This window comes from Lissotriton vulgaris, chromosome 4_1 (genome assembly GCF_964263255.1).
Source record: "Lissotriton vulgaris chromosome 4_1, aLisVul1.2, whole genome shotgun sequence".
NCBI lineage: Eukaryota > Metazoa > Chordata > Amphibia > Caudata > Salamandridae > Lissotriton > Lissotriton vulgaris.
This window is the reverse complement of record NC_141691.1, coordinates 228,363,740-228,382,749: the sequence shown is the minus strand read 5'-3', so window position 1 is coordinate 228,382,749 and position 19,010 is coordinate 228,363,740. Positions and strand designations below refer to the sequence as shown.

The following is a 19,010-nucleotide window of genomic DNA, read 5'->3' as shown; positions in this document are numbered from 1 at the left end:
TTGGGGAAGGATGGTCGATTTGGCGGCTGCAATCCGTCCCAACCAGGACATCGTGCAGTGCGTCCATCGCCTTACGTATGCGAATGCGGAGATTAAAATAGTTAAGCTCAGCGGTAGCCGGCATGATGGGAGCCAAGTGGATTCCCAGGTATGGTATTGATGGTTCTCTTTCCCGCAACGGTAATAAATACCGTGTATCAAGCTTCCACAATCTGTATCATATTCGTGCTATCCAGCTGGTTTAGGTGGCCGCTTACCTCTGTGTATTCCAATACACGGTATTTATTACCGTTGCAGGAAAGAGAGTGAATCGATGGGAGTGGACGGACGCATAAGGAGAACCGGCGATGAATAGTGAAAAACGCCGAGACAGAACGCCTATAAATTCCAAATCTTAAGTTCTATAGAATAATCAAGAGTGCAGGTCCATCTGAAATAAAGTTTACTTGAGGACAAAAAGATCCTGAATATGGGAAAAAAACGTTTTACCATATTGGCAGATGAGTCCAATGTGGGAAAATAAGATGCCCTGATGAGAGCACACAGGGACAACAGTGAGGCTTGAAAGGCGTTGGTTCAGCGATTGTTTTCGCTGGTTTAAACAAAAGAACAACATAAAGGAATAGGATTGACACCTGATAAACATACAATAGTGTTCTAATTAAATAAAGAACCCTTATTGAATTGTTGTGTAGAAAAAAAAAAAGAGTTTAATCTTTGTTCCACATTGGTTTTTGTCCTTTATGTGGTTGTATTGTGAAAAGTATTTAATAGTTTTTTTCATTGGTCATAATTTGGTTGTTTTTGTGTGTGTATATATATATATATATATATATATATATATATATATATATATATATATATATATATATATATATATATAAATAAATTGTGTTGTATATATGTTCATAAATTGGTTGTGTGGCTGTGTGAAGGTCAGAATCCTTCCCCATAAAAATTGATGAAATTGAAAAATAGGTTGATTAAATAAACCCAATCACGAAAGGAAGATAGCGTGGTTTGTTGGAAGGAAAATAAATGTAAATGACAAGGAAACCAGGCTAATCAATCATTGTTTATACTATGTGAGAGAAAAAACAACATAGAATATCTACTTGTCAAAGACACCTTAATAGCATTCCAATGTCATGTGTATGCCCCTGAAAGGTGAAGCATAGAGTGCTGGATAAATAAACAAAATTTTCACAGCTGTGTGGAAGGCAAGCACTTTTTTGTGGAAGCATACAATGTCTACCCAATCAAAACATGTACTCCTGAATCCTAACATGTAGGCAGAGCCCAAGCCCATATCTAGTGATGCTCACAATGTTCATGTGACAGCTGCACTGTCAAGCCAGACCTTAAACATGGACCTTAAGTAGTCTTCACAGCTTGGGAGAGGCCTGCTACCTAAACAATAAACCTCAAGGAGTAAATAATATAGACGACACAACAATAAACTTCTAAGAAATGAAGGCAAAAAGTTCCAGCTGAACCACAAGCATAGAAAAGCTACCGGATGAGTACAGAAGTGCTTTTATCGTAGTTTAAAGTGGAATTGACTCCTAAGACGTCTTTTGAACATTCGTTTGAATCAAAAGTGCTGGAGGGCCCATCAAAACTTTATAATGACTGACAACTTCCACGCTGCGATTGCTGCATTACCACAAATAACAAAATCTGGGCGCAAAAGCGAGCAGCTGAGTGCATTGCTCCAAGCTGGATCGCCTAAGCGCTCAGAACTTCAACTGTGCTTGAACCTGGGACATTCTTCAATTTTAGAATGTTGTTCATCTAAAGGAGTTTATCTAAACATGCCGAGACACAAGTGTGTCACCCTGTTTGCTACACAGCTTCTGTATGTGCATATTGTATGCTAGGACTTATCAAATACATCTTTAAAAGAGGCCACATCAGAATCGCTGCCTGCTTTTAGGCAAAGTTAAATCTGCACGATGTTTACCCCTCCCCTCCCTCCCGCCCACCTTCCCCCTGCTTCCTGAGCCTCGCTGCAATAAACTCTGGCAAAGGCAATAGGACTGGAGCGGGCTGCCATGGTTCTCTACGCCCTTATGATTACTGAGAGAGGACAGGGTCAGCTGTGGCGGATTGGTTGACACACAAATACCTTTTTTTCTATATTTGTTCTAGTTCTTTAGGTGCGGGAGGCGGGACTGGATGGATGTGGCTGAGGAGAGACACTGAGGTGGACTGTTTTAAACACAGACTTTCTTCAAGTAGGCAGTGTGGGGAAATGCGAGGGGAAATCAAACAATTTTTGGGTGGGAGGCTGGGGCACTACACAAGATCTTCAGGTGTATATTGTTGGTCCATTTTAGAAAACTGGGGTGTTCGGAATGGGGTCTCTAGCTGGCAGCAGTTTGACTTCTGTCCAAGGCGGAACCCTCACTCCAGTCAGGGTAAGTAAGTTACACACTTAACATAACTCCAACTCACCCCTCTAAGTAGCTCGACTCAAAGCAGTCAGGCCTATCCCAGAGGGAATGTGTAAAGTGTACACGTACGTACACACACACACACACACACACACAAAAGCACAAGCATGCACACACACATGGCCTCCTACCTACCTACAAAAGAACTCCATACCAGTTTAGAAAAGTAGCTAACATTTATCTGAATAAAACAAGTCCAAAATGACAAAAATCCACCTTGCACAAGTCAAGATATGAGTTTTCAAAGATTAAATAAAGTTCAGTTCTTAAAAATCAATATATGCATCACATCTACTTGTCTTAAACGAGTGGTGGTATGTAGACAGAGCGAACCCATCATATGCCGTGGAGCGTCGCTCCATGGGTGACCAGTCCCTACATACGCTTCTTTACTCTGCTCCGTTGAGGCGTCCCCTTCCGTCTGCCACGCGGATTGTTTTTTAGCTTCGTAGGCAGGTGTTGCGGAGGATGGGCTGGTGGAACAGATTGACTCGGGAGACCCCATTATGGCACAATGGCCGCTTTCCGCAATTGCGAGTCTCTCCGGGTTTCGCGATTGGGACAGGATTGGGATATCTACCTTCGGGGACGTAATGCGGGGCACAATTTTCAAATCCTTTCAAGACATCCTCCAGGATTACCAGATGCCAAAGACGCAATTCTTTAAATATCTGCAATTTAGGCATGCTATCCTCCCCAGCTTGGAGGGCCTGGACTCGCTGACAGAGTTTAGCCCAGTAGAGGCTAATGTATTTATGGGGGACCTCCTAGACCATAAGATCTCCAAAATCTATCAGCCCTTGGTCAAGCACTGTTCCTCCTCATTGCAGCGTTTGAGGGAGACCTGGGAGGGAGATGTGGGTCGGATGGAGGAACAGGACTGGACAGAAGCCTTGTCTTACCGGCGAGGGGCAGCTATTGCAATGAGCCTGCGGTTGATTCAATTCAAATACCTCCACCGAGCCTATTTCACCAGGGTTAGGCTATGGAGGGCGGGCTTGGTGGCTTCCCTGGTGTGCCTCCGTTGTGGACACGAGAAGGGGACTCTGTTGCACACCATATGGCACTGCACAGCGCTAGCACGATTCTGGAGGGGGGTTCTGGCCTGTTCCTCTGAGTTACTGGGGTGGGAGCCTCCTAGGTCGCCAAAGCTTGTCCTCATTCACGTGAAGGAAGGGATCAGGGGCAATATCTATAAGTGACATCTCATGCTCCTAGGTTTTACTTTAGCGAAGAGGGATATAGCTAAAGCCTGGAAGGCGGTGGTTGCCCCTTCGGTCTCGACTTGGAAAAATGGCCTTGACTTCTGTATGGGCCGCAAAGTCCCCATCTTTGAAGCTAGAGGGTGCCCCCGGAAACACTAAGATCTGGAGGCGCTGGGCGGTTTATCGGAGTCTGGAGCTGGAGCCGCCGCAGGGGCGACGGGGCCGATACCCGGAGTAATTTGTTGGCCTCTCGCGTACCTTACACTCTTTCCATGAATTGCTCGCAGTTCATCAGCATGAAATGGTATTGTGGACGTTGAGCTCTTGTGTAGATCAATGGCAGTCTGGGTCAGTGATATCTTGTTCCGGAATAAGGAGACAGTGCGCTGGGGGTTGGGAAGGGAGGGGGGATATTAGGAGTTTTGCAGGGATGGATTTTATTTGCATTGTCTTTCATATTTTCCTGTTAAAAAATGTGTAAAATTGTCAAAGTCAATTTCTGTATCTTATATGTGGCAGTTCTCTCTGGGATTCAGAGATCTGCATTGCATGTGCTATTCTGACAAATAAAATCTGTTAAAAAAATCAATACTTCCACTTGATCAGGATAAAGAATCTCAACGTCAAAACTCAAAGACCATGCAAGGCGCAGGAGTGGTGAGGTACCGAAAAAGCAGGCGATGTGTCGGTTCCTTACTGCTACAGGGGAGGTGATTTGTCTGCTTCTTCAGTGATGTGGTGCTCGAGACTCACGCAGCAGCAGTTCTTCAGAGGCACTGTGCCGAAAAGCTGAGGCCTGCGTTGTAAGCCGCAGTCATTGCGTTCAGCTAGAACCACATTCTGTTGCAGGCAGTGGCAATGAGTCTGCTTTTTGGCAGGGCTGCGCAGATTCCAAACTACGCTTGGAGTTGATGCGTGGATTTTTCTTTAAATCACCAGAATTCACTTCCAAGGGCCTAGGAACTGGATTTGGGTTCACTTGGCAAGTCAGGACTCTCAGCAGAAGAGTCCATGTATTGGCAGGTGAAGTCTTTGATAGCCCTGAGACTTCTTAACTGACGGCAAGCACACTCAAGCCCTTGGAGAACCTTGAAAGCAGGATGGAGAAAGCCAAGTCCAGTCTTCCAAGGACAGAAGCAGAAAGCAGCAGGCCAACACAGCAAAGCAAACAGTAAAGTGACAGGCTCTCCTGACAGCTTATCTAGCTCTTCTGGACTGAGCACATTCTGGAAGAAGTGTTCTGACTATGGTGTCATAGGTCCAGGACTTATACCCATTTCAGCCTTTGAAGTAGGATAACTTCAGAGGACAGTCTTTGTAGTGCACAAGACCCTGCCTTTCCCAGCCCTGGCTCCAGACACACTACAGGGGGTAGAGACTTCTTTGTGTGAGGACAGGCGCAGCTCCATTCAGGTTGCAGTGTCAACTACGCCCACCACTCTAGCTCAGGAAGGCCTATTAGCCTGGTGATGGGCTATCAGGACATGCAAGACACACCTCAGCTTCCTGTGTGTGACTTTCTAGAGTGAATGCACAAACAGCCCAACTTTCATCCTAACCCAGAAGTGTATTTAGCAGACAGGCAGAGGCACAGAATGGTTAAAGTAGAAAAATGCCAACTTTCTAAAAGCGGCATTTTCAGACCGGCAATTTAAAAAAACAACTTTACTAAAAAATGTATTTTTAAATTGTGAGTCCAAAGACCCCAAACTCCAAATTTCTATCAACTCCCAATTGGAAGATACACTTGTAGGAGGTTACAAGGCAACTACAATGCTAACCTATGGTAGATAGGTTTTGCTGTAGTGAAAAACGAAATTATCAGTATTTCACCAAGAGGACATGTAAAATACATCAGACACGTCCTACCTTTTAAATGCACTACACCCTGGCCACGATGCTACTTTGGGCCTACCTTTGGGGTACCTTACATGCAGTAAAACGAAAGGTTTGAGCCTGGCACGTGGTTGCACTTGCCAGGTCGAAATGGCCGCCTAAAACTGCACGCACAGGCAGGTCCGTGACATGCAAGGCTACTCTTGTGCGTGGCATAATCAGGACTGCAAGCCCACTAGTAGCATTTGATTTACAGGCTCTGGACACACATGGTGTACTGTACTAGAGACTTACTAGTAAATCAAATTTGCCAATATTGGAGAAACTAATTACCATTACATTTTTGGGTGAGAGCATCTGCACGTTAGCACTGGTTAGGAGTGGTAAGGTGCCCAGACTCCTAAAGCCAACAAACAGAAGGTCAGAAAAACTGGAGGAAGAAGGCAAAAGGTTAGGGGAGAACACTGCAAAAAGGGTCAGGTCCAACATGGGGTAACACCAGATCTGTCACAGTGGAGTTGACAGGATTAAGGATTGGTTTACTAGAAGGGCAGGGGGGCAAGACCTAAAAAAGAAACTTTCTGGGGAACACTAGATGTTGCTTTAAGAAAGCATCACGTGGGCGTTATTAGTCAGCAAAACACATGTTTTTTCTGGATCTGGGGAAAGGGAACACCAATGAAGGTTCTGGAGGTTAGAAAGACATGTGACCAAAATAAAGACTATTGAGTTTTTCTTTTACTGGAACTGAAGGAGTTACAAGAGAAGAACATATTATTTTCTTTGTTGAAAAGGTCTGGTCTCAATTAAAAGTGCTTACACCAGCAAACATAGGGGCGACGCAAATGGGCAGAGATGTATGACTGCAGGTGTCACTAGAAAAGTAAACGACTAAAATGCAGCACCTCACTAAAGCAACCTGCTGAGGCATCGGACACATATATAAGTGAATTTACTTTGGCAATACTTGTGATGCACATTTATTGGTTCAGTACAGAAGAGTGTGGTATGCCTTTAAAAGGGAATGGGGTTGCCAACCCTGTCATAGGGAGATGCAGCAACCGTGCAATGGTAGTGGTGAAGTAAAGCTCAGACAGGGCATGACCCTGTAAGAGGGGATGACCTGTATGAGAGGCGGTTAGTGTACAGTGAGTGTGTCAGCTTACCCTAGATTGTATAAGAAAGGGGGCAACCTGCACATGCAATCAGCAAAGACTCTGTTCAGGAGACGTCACAGTGACTGTATAGAGATCTGTATTTGCAGTGGTGGCCCATGCACTTGCCTGATTTCAAAGTGCCGCAAGAAGCACTTGCATTGTTCATTCAGAGCTTCTTGCACGGTCGACGTCATGACTGTGGCCTAGTGCCACGCCCAGCCATAAAATCAGCACAAATAGCAAGGGGAGGTCTTGCGGCAACATGCACTCTCCTACACAGAGGAGAGGTTGAAGTGGAAAAGCGAAAGGGGGAACAACGTCCCAAGCTTAATTAATTTGATCAAAGCAGTTGCCATACTTTTTTGTTGAAAGGGGAACCATTCCTGAAGAGTTGGGTTGCCACTGGTTGAAAGGGGAGAAGGGAATCAGGAAGACGCAGCCGAAGAAGAACTAAGCCTTCTCGCTAGGCAGTGGCGTAACGCAAATTGATGGGACCCCCGCAGAATGTGAAGAGGGGCCCATTAGTCTTCTATATACCATAGGTATTCACTGCCCTTGGCTGAATTGGCCCCCCTGGAGGGTCAGGGGGCCCCTGAAAGGTTGGGTCCCTCCTGCACCACAGGGAAGGCAGGACTTACATTACATCCCTGTTGCAAGGGTCCCCGCTACAAAAAATGTAAATCTGTGGAATTAATTAGCAAATCTTAAAGCAGCTTAGGAGCCAGTATAGGGTTTTTATAGAATCTGTCCTTTAAATGGAATCCTATAAAAAAAAGTTTGCATGTGTTACATCCAGCGTATTACAAAATACATAACGTTTGAAAGCACCAACCTATTTTTGACTGATAAGCCCAACTAGGGCAAAACTAGTTGTGGGTTGTTTTGTGTTCCGGTTCAGGAAGGACCTGGCATGGCAGATCGGTCGGTACTGTTCCCATTGGAGCAGGGTCAAGACTGATTTGAATATGGCTTGGACCAAACTGAGGTGGCATGGCATGCAAAATAACGATGGGTTAGGATGTGACCCCAAGTGATTACCAGTGGCTGAAATTAATTCAAGCACTCCATGCATCACTATTTGGTTCGCTTTAGTGTGTCACCCTAAAAGAGACGGGTATGCCCAGACATGGGTATTGTGCACATTGCATCACTGGAACCAAGCTATAACCTGGCTGATGGGCCCTAATTAGGGCGAAACCGACCCTGGGTTGCCTGTGTTCCAATTCAAGGAAGACCTGGCCTGGTAGTTCAGGCTGGACTGTTCCCATTGTAGTAGGGTAGAAGACCTAGCCTGGTAGTTCGAGCTTGACTGTTTCCATTGGAGCAGGGGCAAGACTGATTTGCATATGGCTGGGTTCAAAATGAGGTGGCATGGTGGGCAAAATAAGAACGTGATGGGATGTGGCCCCAAGTTATTACCAGTGGCAGAGAATAATTAAATCATTTCATCCATCAAATTTTTGTTTACTTTTTTCCTTTTTGTTTTTACATCAAACAAAGCAAAATTTAAGAATGCCAATGGTTGGTTATTTTAAGAGATGCGTCACTGGATTAAAGTATTGTGGCCTCTTTAATTCTCAATTAAGCAATTTCAAATCTCACTACAATGTAGCATCAGCTGAACTTCTGTAATTTTCATATTTTTAAGCGGCGCGTGCTTCATTGGGTTCAACCTGAAGCAGCTAACAGTAGGACAATTGGTCGACCCTATAATGTCATTAGGGCATTTTAACAATCGACATCAATAATGCAACAGAGTGCAATTAGGGCCGCCCTCCCATGACCAACCCCGCACACTGAGGGACAGGCGAACCATGCACACTGAGGGACATACGAATCGTGCACACTGAGGGACAGGTGAATCATGCACACTGAGGGACAGGCGAATCGTGCACACTGAGGGACAGGCGAATCATGCACACTGAGGGACAGGCGAATCATGCACACTGAGGGACAGGCGAATCATGCACACCGAGGGACAGATGAACCCGGCGCACCGAGAGGGAGGCGAGCCCTGCACACAGAGAGACAGGCGAACCCTGCACACAGAGGGAGAGGCGAACCATGCACACTGAGGGACAGGCGAACAATGCACACTGAGGGACACACAACCATGCACACTGAGGGACAGGCAGACCACGCACAGAAGGGACTTCCATAGTATCGGGGCACTTTCAAAATGTTGTACACCTCTGTAGAGCTGAAGATATCTGCTAGCATATAAGAACAAGCATTTTTATAACTGAAAAGTCGACAAAATGTTTCACCCACTTTCAGAGCTGAAACGAAACAAAATAAACCAATAACTATTCGTTGCATTCAGTGCGTTGCCTCCTTCGGTGTATTCTTTATATGAGGAGACAGAAATGATCACCGAAGATCTTTTCACTCGAACGCTTATTTTATTTGGATTTTATTTCGCGCGGGAAAAAAAAAGCAGACGCAGCACCAAGGAGGCTTTTCAATGCAAACAGTAGCGACTCTAAAGTCATCTTTATTACATAACCTTTGCAAGACTGCATTTGCATCAGTAACATTTAATTTCAGATATAGACACCACACAAGGAGGGAAAATATGAGAACTTCGAAAGTAACAAACAGTATAATGTATTGAAAACAGTCATCTGGCCCCTAAGAACAGGAGCACAAGACTGTTTTACAGCCCCATGAAGTAACAGCATTTAGCTGCCCATAGCTCCAAACATTTATCGAAAAAGTAGAAACAATGTTCCTGCTTTTAATGCAAGCTTACCGCCCCATACGCAGCGATTCTGAACCACCGTGGCCCTCTTTCCGACTGCAACACTGGAAGACAGGCCAGGTTCTTGTTTCGACGCATATCGGAAATAATGCATTCAAGGGTAATATTATGCAAATATAAAGTGAAACGGAGCGCGAGCAGACAGACCATTTAAAGGGTCGAGGAGGACGGCCGCGCGCTCAGGTCCTCCCCTCAGTGCTGCCGCGTTCTTCTTCTGCCGAAAACAAACATGCTGGAAAGGTTTGCAGATATGCTCCAGAAACGATGTACTCCTGCAGGAATGAACGCCCACTTAGATGTATAATTATAACTTATAAAAAAAACTGCAGTGTTCATGCAAATAGCACGCCTCAAACAAGACCCAGCCGGCTGATTGGTTGTTCAGTTACTCCTCCGAACAGTAAGCGAAATGAATTTTGCGCGTCTGTGTTTGTTGTTGGCAGAACACCGGGCGGCGTGCTCCTATGGGCTGCTGTCGGTCGGTGGCACGCTGCGGGCAGCACGCGCAACTGGAAGTCGCAGCGCGCGGAACTGGAGGAAGCAGCGCGCGCGGCAGGTGTCCAGGGCAGCTAAAGTCAGTGCCCTGTGTATGGAAATTAGGAAAAATACCGGTCGCTAGATGTAGTGTAGCCGAACTCATCTTTGACTCGCCCTAGGCCCAACGGCTGCACTCATTCCAGTGACCTGTAATCAGACCCTCAGTCACTCGCCAGGTTACAAGGGTCAATTGGCACGAAGCTCCGAATGACTGGCCACTTCCTGTGCCAGCGTCTTTCACTTCCGCTCGAGTAAACTATGATATATCCACCTTGCATTCAAGTCATCTTGTCGAACATATTCCGAGCTCAGCTGGGGTGTATATACTCTGGGCAGCAACAGACGTCCGCCAATGAGATGCAGTAGAGTACTCTTGCAGCCAAGGGCCCTTTGGACTAAGAATATATGTATCTGTGTATGTGTATATAAAAAGGTATGTGCATAGTGCAAACCTAGCTAGGAAGCAACAGCCGCTGAACCATGGAAATCTACTCTGTACAGTTCCATGCTAATCTTACGCAGCATATGCCTAGCTAGAAAGGCATGCCCAGCTAGAAGGGCAACTTGGGTCTTGAAGAACACCAAGAAGGGGTGCCACCTTTTTTGCTGAACTCCGTGGAAAGGCACTTGGTAGGCCAATAAAAACCTGATGAGGTAGCAACCTCAACAGCAAGAGAGGAAAGAGTTAAAGAAACATAAAACCGCTGAGCACTCAGACACAACTATATTAAGATGTATACATGTTCATGCATATATAGGGAGAATCTGATCAAGATGTAAATGTTTTTGTGTATAGGGAAATATATGAAATATGAGACTATGATGCTTTGAGAATGAACAATAACATTGTATGATATATCTATTTGGGAATCATGTAAAATATTGTTTTATATTAACTGTGAATTTATTGTAACAGTGCAATTTATATTTTGAGTATGTATTTTTATTAATTGCAGATCATTGTGTGGCTATTCCTGAGGAATGCGTGAATACGCCGAAACGCGCGTCGAGAAAGTTTAAAGACATGGCCGCTTTTTAACCTTTAATTGTGTTCATGTATATGGAATTATAAATTTGTAAGGACTAGATTATTATGTTGAATTACGCAATTTTTATAATAGGAATTTTTTTAACAAACCATCATTGAAGATAAAATATATTTTGCATATTGTTTTCTCTCTTCTATTCTGTTTCTCCTTGAATTATATTGTTTACATCACATTGTCTATTCATGTAGCTTGAACTATTCTGATTGCCTAGCAGTGTTTTCTCTCATACTTGTTCTCACTGGCGCCATGCAACTTTGGAGATTCATCACTGAAAAATGGTCAAGTCCCAACAAAGAATGGGACTTTGTATACACAGATGTGGGAGAAGCACTGCGTGTACAATGAAGAAACTATTTGTCAAAAAAAGAGGAAAGTTGGAATTCCATATATGTTCCCAAAAAACTGTGCAGTCAATCAAATACAAGGATGCATGTTTGCATTTAGAGTGCAGTTTGTATTTCGCCATCATGAGGTAAGTAATTAATACAGACAACGAGTTTCATCCTGAAGACATTGAGACCTCTTCAGGGCTTTATGGGCGATTTGTCAATGCATCAACATCTAATATGGTGGTCGTTGAACAAAGATTAGGCAGAGTCAGTAGGTAATGCACTGGCAACCTACTAATGAAGTAAAGCACAAAATAAAGTTATTTGGATGTATGGATGGGAAAATGGAGAGATGGATGGGGAAATGGAGAGATGGTTGGAGTCACATCAGCTATCTAGTTTTAAAACAAAAGGTAACTTTCTCATTGATGGGCTTAGACACACAACACTCTACTTTAGATTCATCACCACTTAATCCAATTTTGAGTGAGTGGTAGCAGAAAAATTATTGCAGGTACTCCTACTCAGGTATGTTGTCTTTTCTGGCACTCACTCTAGGTGGTCAAGTCCACAGCTCTACCTTTAGCTGCCTATTGCATCTACCACAGTCCACTCTTTCAACACAAAACATTTTAAAGTGCAGTCTCATCACACAATCTTTTGGGAAACCACTCCTTCTGGCTTGAATGGACCACATACTGGAGAGCTGGACTCCATTAAGGCATTAGTATGGGCATAAATTGGGTGGGGAGGGGGTGGGGGGGGGGGGGAGGGTTGGGGATTTGTGGCGTGTCACAACTCGATTGTTTTAGCAATTGTCTCAAAAGTCAAATGAGATGGGGCGTGGCTTAGCCAGCGAACATGGCGGTCGTGTAGAGCGTGAGCTCCGACCAGCCAGCAGAAATCCTACTTCAATATCCTGGCCCTGGTCATTGTGAACGGTTCCCAGAGATCCCGCTTGGTGCCCGGTCCCGGGGGCATCCATCGACTGCGTTTGGTGGCGCCGGAATCGGCTCCCGTGGTCGGGGGATGTCCCGGCGGAAAGCCGCGAGCGGAGCTGTCCGGCGAGGCCTCTATTTTGGCGCGGCCCGACCAGCAGGGGCGGCCGCATCGGGAGCGGAGGAGGCACGTGCCCCACGGATCACCTGGGGACCGGGGAGCCCTGAGCGCCGCGTCTCCCACCTGGTGGCAACGGAAGGGACACCGGGACGAGGCGAGCCTGTAGGGCACCCGATCCGGGGATGGCCGGGGAGAGTGGCCGCCATCTTGAGTGGCAGTGGCGGCCGCACTGATCAGCGGAGAGCCACGGCTGGGCGGGCGAGCGGCACTGCCGCATACCCAGGTTAGTGCGGCGCTCTGTGGGCCAGGAGCGCTGGGCTGCGACAGTGGCCGGCCTAGCGACGAGCTGCTGTGAGATTGCGGCTGGACGGCCAGAACTCGGGGGTCAAATCGGGCCCCGGCGCACGTATATTGGTGCGCGGACAGCTCCGTGACGTCCCTCCTGCATCTGGGCCCTTGTAGCGTCCGGGGCCCATGCCCAGCATCCTCGAGCGCCGGCCAGGGGACAACGCCGCGGTCAGCTGAGGACAACGCTGAGATTACCACTTCAACACCCCCTTGGGCGGGCAACCGGCAGTTGGCGGCCATAGTTGCGAATCGACCGGCGGCGCGGGCAGGCCGTGCAGGGGCCAGTGGGCAGCCCTACACATCGAGATCACCATGACGCGAGGTGGAGGTGGAAGTCAGGGCGAACAGGGACCAATTGACAAATTCACTGAGGCGGCTGGTGCGAAAGGAGCGCAGGCACAGGTGCCGGACAACGCAGCGCTCCTGGCGGCGATCAGGCAGTCCAGAGACGCTCTGGATGCCAAGATTGGGCCAGTGGGCTCTGATGTTCTGCTCCTTCGGCAGGACCTACGAAACGCTGTGGAACGCATTACAGGCGCGGAAACACGCATATCGGAGGTGGAGGACGATGTTACTACTTTGAAAAAGAGAGTCGTGGCCCTGGAGAGAATTCAGAAGGGCCTGGTTCCGAGAGCCGAGGACGCGGAGGGGCGCGCCAGGCGCAGTAACCTTCGCTTTCTAGGATTTCCGGAGGATTGTGAAAAGGGTAATGCGGAGCGTTTCCTGACACAATGGCTGGAGAGCTGGATTCCAGCCGATGTTCTCTCCCGCTGCTTTGTGGTCGAGAGGACCCACCGCGCACTGACACAGAAACCCCCTGTTGGTGAGCGCCCGCGTCCCAGGATTGCCAAACTCTTAAACTACGCTTATAGGGACGCTATCCTAAAGCAGGCGAGACTGAAGGGCCAGCTCATGTACGAGAATGCGAACATTCTTATCTTCCCGGACTACACGAAATTGGTTCAGCAACACCACCAATCCTTCACCGCGGCCAAGGCTCGCCTCAGGGGCCTGAAGCTGCAATATGCATTGCTCTACCCAGCGAGGTTGCGGGTCGTCTTCCAGTCCCGCACATTCTTCTTCGACACCCCAGAAGAGGTCTTTCAATGGACGGACAAGACTGTAAGGGTTCATATCAACACGGCGAAGGGTGGGGACTCCTCTACGGGTGGCTCTGCCGGAGGGGGCCCTGGGGGCCAGCGTCGGGGCAGATCGCGCTAGAGCCGTGGCTCGCAGTCGGGGTCAACGTCTCGCCGATACAAGGAAATGCAGGAGGATGTGCCCTGACTTCTGAGGGAACTGACACATGCTTTCGTTATATGTCGAACATAGATGACCAGGTGCGATGCTGCCATGGCTGGTGGCCACACTCGGTTTGGTTTGAGGATGGAGCGACAGCCTAGTTCTACATGGGCTGCTGTGTGGGGATCCATTGGAGGGGGTGGCACTTGGCTCCCAGTTGGGGCCGTGACCACACTCCGACCACGACAGGTGCTTCCATGTTTGGGAGGTGCGGGGTGGGGGGGGATGTTGGAGGTTGGTTTTCAAAGGGGGGAGGGCTCGCGCGTTAATTGCTGCTTGCGGTCTGTTGTAGGAACTGCCTATGCTGCTCTTGTAGGGCTGGGTCGCAATATATACTACTGCACAAATGTCTCTTGATGGTGAGGGAGTGCGGCTAGGCCCTGGTGGGACACGGATAATGAGCTGGAATGTGCGGGGGATGCTGGATAAAGTAAAGAGGGGAGCGGTTTTTACATGGGCCAGGAGAAGGGGAACTGACATACTTTTGTTGCAAGAAACGCACTTGCTTGGCACTAAAGCGCTATGCCTCCAGCGAAATAGCTTCATCCATGCTTACCACTCGGGGTTCACAAGGGGGTCACGAGGGGTAGCGGTCCTCATACATCATAGGGTTCCCTTTGCTCATAAACGCACATGGACTGATGCGCAGGGTAGATTTATATTTGTGCAGGGGGAGATTGGGGGAGACGCTGTGTTCTTTGGCAGCGTATACGCACCACCACCTTTGCAGAGGGCCCTGGTAGAGAGGTTGTTGTCCCTTTGGGTGGATATGCCCACTGCCCTGTCCATTGTGGGAGGGGACTGGAACGATGTCATGGGTGACCGATGGCGAAGTGCTGCTGGCGTTCAGGATGCGTTGGGGAGGGAAGGGCCGGCCACTAGATTGAGGGCCTTGGTCACAGGTCTAGATTGGGTGGACACTTGGAGGTACAAGCATGGGTCGCGTAGGGACTTCACGTATTTCTCCTCAGCGCGGGACTCCTTTTCAAGATTAGACTACGTGTTTGTTCCGAGAGTGATGGCTAATAGGGTCTTGTCCGCGGAGATCCTGCCACGGGCGTTGTCCGATCATTTGCCGGTCTATGTTGTTCTCGACACTGGTCGCGCTCGGCAACCGTTTCGGTGGCGTATGTCGCCTTGGCAAATTATGCTGGACTCCTACCGTACTCACATGACCTGTGAACTTGCGCATTTCTTATCCACTAACGTGGGTACGGTAGACTCCCCGGCGACGCTGTGGGAAGCAATGAAGCCCACGCTGCGGGGGAAAGATATCTCGTGGTGGGAACGTAGGGAGAAGCGTAGAGAACTAGTGCGGCGCGAGGTAGACTTGGAGGATCTGGACGCAGGGGGCGAGAGGATGATGGTAGACCAGCGAGGCGGCAGCTGGTATTGGCGCAACAACAATATGCTGCGGTGCTGCTGGACGAAGCCCGACAGGCTTGGCTGGCTACACGCAGTCGTATATACCAATGGGGCGACAAGTCCTGCAAGATGCTACATCGCCTGTGTCAGGGCATTATGCATGCCCAGCCGCTGCCCCGGATAGTGAGCCCAGATGGGGAGCCACTTTTGGAACCCGCTGTGATTGCCGGAAGCTTTGCTGCGTACTACGAGGCATTGTACGCGCCCCGGGAGTGCTTAGAGGCAAAGGTAGTGCAACGGTTTATTGATGACCTCCCTCCGAGGGCCCTTTCGGACGAGGCTCGCAAAGACCTAGATTGTCCTTTGACGGATGAGGAGTTGGCCACGGCACTGGGCGAATTGAACCCGGGTAAGGCGCCAGGACCTAACGGGTTCCCAAGCAAATTTTTTCGGCGATTCGCAACGCAACTGAGTCCTCATTTACGCCCAGTCATCGAAGAAGCGCGCGAGAGTGGCACGCTGCCCCCGGACTGGAGGCATGCAGAAGTGGTGGTGTTCCTGAAGCCGGAGCGGCCTCCGGAGAGACACGAGTGCTTAACACCGAGGCCAAGATACTGGCTAAAGCCCTCGCCAATAGACTTAAACCCCATATTACGGACCTGGTTCATCCGGACCAGGCCGGTTTTAGGCCACAACGAGCCACTCACCATAATATTAGACGGGCCCAGGTCGCGATTTCGGCGTGGCGAGGATTGGGGGAACGGGCGGCGCTGTTTTTGGTGGACATGGACAGGGCGTTTGACTCCCTGAGCTGGACGTACTGGTTTGCCCTACTGGGACGCCTGAACCTGGGCCCTCGCTTTTTGGCGTACGTGCGGCTCCTATACACAGACATCACGGCCGCTGTGCGGGTGGGGGGGGGGGGGGGTATCCCGCTCCTTCCACATTCGGCATGGGACGAGGCAGGGCTGCCCCCTCTTCCCATATCTTTTTGCACTCGCGATGGAACCCCTCGCGGCGTGGGTGAGAATTGACGCTCTGCTAGAGGGATTTCGGTGGTCGGCCGACCTAACTGATAGAATAGCCCTTTACGCAGATGAGGTGTTGTTTTTCCTCACGGACTTGGGGCGATCGGGGCCTCGTCTTATGCGAATCCTACAAGTCTTCGGTGAAACCTCAGGTCTATACATGAACCCCGGGAAATCTACACTCTGGATCCTGGGAGGCCCGCAGCCGGTGGCGGATTGGGCAAGGGGGCTCCAGATGGCCACGGATGGCATGAAGTATCTGGGAGTATTTCTCTCCGAGGACGCGACCGTAGCCCGAGAGCGAAACATTACCCCAGTCTGGGAGCGCACTCGGGAAGACCTGAAGGTGTGGTCTAGAATGCCGCTCTCCATTCTTGGTAGGTCGGCCATCTTTAAGATGGTGGCTCTCCCGCGCCTGATATACCAATTGCAAAATCATCCAGTGTTGGTTCCACTCGGCTGGTTCCGGCGCCTCAACGCGGCACTGAGCGGATTCTTGTGGGAAGGGGGCTCCGTAAGTGTTGCCTTTGCGAACTTGCTTTCGGTCAACGTACACTGGGGGCTTGGCCACGTCGGATGTTCTATCGTATTACCAGGCGTCCCACCTTTTGGTATTAAATGAATGGTGGTATGCAGGCAGGAGTGACCCCGCATATGCTGTGGAGAGGGCCTTGATGGGCACTGCGTCTGTCCACACACTGCTATAATCTGCACCCCTCAGGAGATCCCTGCCGTCCATCACGCAGGTGGTCTTTCAGATATGGCGACAGGCTTTACGAAGGATGGGCTGGTGGAATGTCCTTACTCAAGAAACCCCATTGTGGCGAAATGGTAGGTTGCCCCAGCTGGCCACATTGATGGGCTTCCGGGGCTGGGATACGATTGGCATCTCTGCCCTAGGGGACGTCATGTCCGGGTGTGTACTCCAGTCCTTTGATACTCTGCAGGAAGAATTTGAGATGCCACGTACCCAATTCTTTAAATATCTCCAATTTCTTCATGCCCTCACACCATATATTGCGGGGTTGGAGAGTCTGCCTGAGTTCAGCCCACTGGAGGCTAAAGTTTTCATGGGGGAGTTGCCTGATAAGAAATTGTCCCGCATCTACCAAACCCTAGTATGACACTGCTCCACGGACCTGCAACGACTTAAGAACACATGGGAGCAGGACGTTGGGGAATTAGATGAGGAGGATTGGGTGGAGGTTCTGGAGGGCCCCAGGGGAGCTGCAATTTCCACGCGCCTGCGACTCATCCAATTTAGATACCTTCATCGTACATACTATACCAGACAGCGCTTGTGGAGGGCGGGCTTGGTTGCATCCCCAGATTGCATTAGGTGTGGGTCGGAGGTGGGAACGTTGATGCATACGGTATGGGACTGCAGGGTGTTGCGGAAGTTCTGGAATGGAGTGTTCCGGTGCCTGGATGAGTTCCTGGCTTGGGTGCTTCAGAGGGATCCTAAACTGGCTCTGCTACACGTCATGGCTGGGGTAGGGGGCAATAGGTATAAGCGCCATTTATTGTTACTGGGGCTAACGCTGGCCAAAAGAGATATTGCACGATCAAGGAAGGTGCCCCAGGCCCCGTCGCTCATAGCCTGGAAAAATGGGATGGACTTTTGTATGGGGCTGGAGCAGCCCATTTACGTAGCTAGGGGTTGCCCTCGAAAGCACTTCAAAATATGGAAGAGGTGGGCAGACTATCGTGGTCTGGAGCTGGATCCGCCACCTGAGGACAATGCTATCCAGCCTCCCTGACAGTTCAACAGCCAGGACTGTATTACAGATACATTTGTGCACATGGCAGGCGTATACTAGACGTGCATGATACAGGCGGAGCAGGCAGCGGAGCGCGGGGGTGGGGGTTATGGGTGGGCAGGGGTGTGGGGGTGGGTTCTTCAGTTTCGCCTTTTTGCTTGTATGTTTGCTTCTTTACAGGAACTGAACGCATTTGTAATTGATACATTGATACTGGTGATTGTCTCTGGATATCAGAGCATTGCGTAACATGTGTTTACTATGTAATCAATAAAATCTGTTTAAAAAAAAAAAGTCAAATGAGATTAAAAGGGGCGTAGGATAATAGGGAATTCCTAAAATCTTTTAATATATCCGCAAGGACTACATCTCATTAATAGGATCTAGAAAATAGAAGGGCTAGAAAACAGATGAATATATCCAGAAAGGTTGTGGATTGTTCAAGATCTTACTATACTTGACTGATCTCCTATGATGCAATAAAAGAAACACATATCTTCGTTTCAGCCAAAAAAGATCTTCCAAGCCCTCACTTGTTAGTCCAGATGGTTTTTGTTGAATTTTCTGCATAACTTAGAGAGGATAATATCTACATTGCTAGTATTTGCCCGTTCTTGATCTCTGAACACAAGCACTTAAGTTCCTGTTTCTTAAATTCATGATCCACATGTGCAAAGAAGCTACTTTATTTGCTCTTTGTGAACTTGTTTTATGCATAATCTTGTTATTTGTCAAATATATGGATATTACCGCCAACATTCTTGGAGAAACATGAATGTATTGCACGGCCTTCAAATATCTGCAAATAAAAGTGTTAT

The 19,010-nt window shown here is 48.6% G+C and overlaps 1 protein-coding gene across 4 annotated transcripts in view; it reads right to left on the bottom strand.

Moving 5' to 3' along the window:
• KIAA1210 (KIAA1210 ortholog) overlaps nucleotides 1-19,010 on the bottom strand; it is a 540,680-nt gene that overhangs the window by 388,794 nt on the left and 132,876 nt on the right. Inside the window, exon 1 of one of the 4 annotated variants that reach the window (XM_086918568.1) lies at nucleotides 9,563-9,610. The exons of 2 other annotated variants lie outside the window; for them this stretch is intronic. Coding sequence is in view for 1 of the 2 variants with exons in the window: in XM_086918566.1 (XP_086774692.1) it covers nucleotides 9,407-9,414 (8 nt within the window). In the remaining variant the exon portion in view is untranslated. Of the gene's footprint in view, nucleotides 1-9,406; nucleotides 9,430-9,562; nucleotides 9,611-19,010 lie in introns of those variants that run through there. One more of the 4 variants, XM_086918566.1, reaches the window with a different exon arrangement.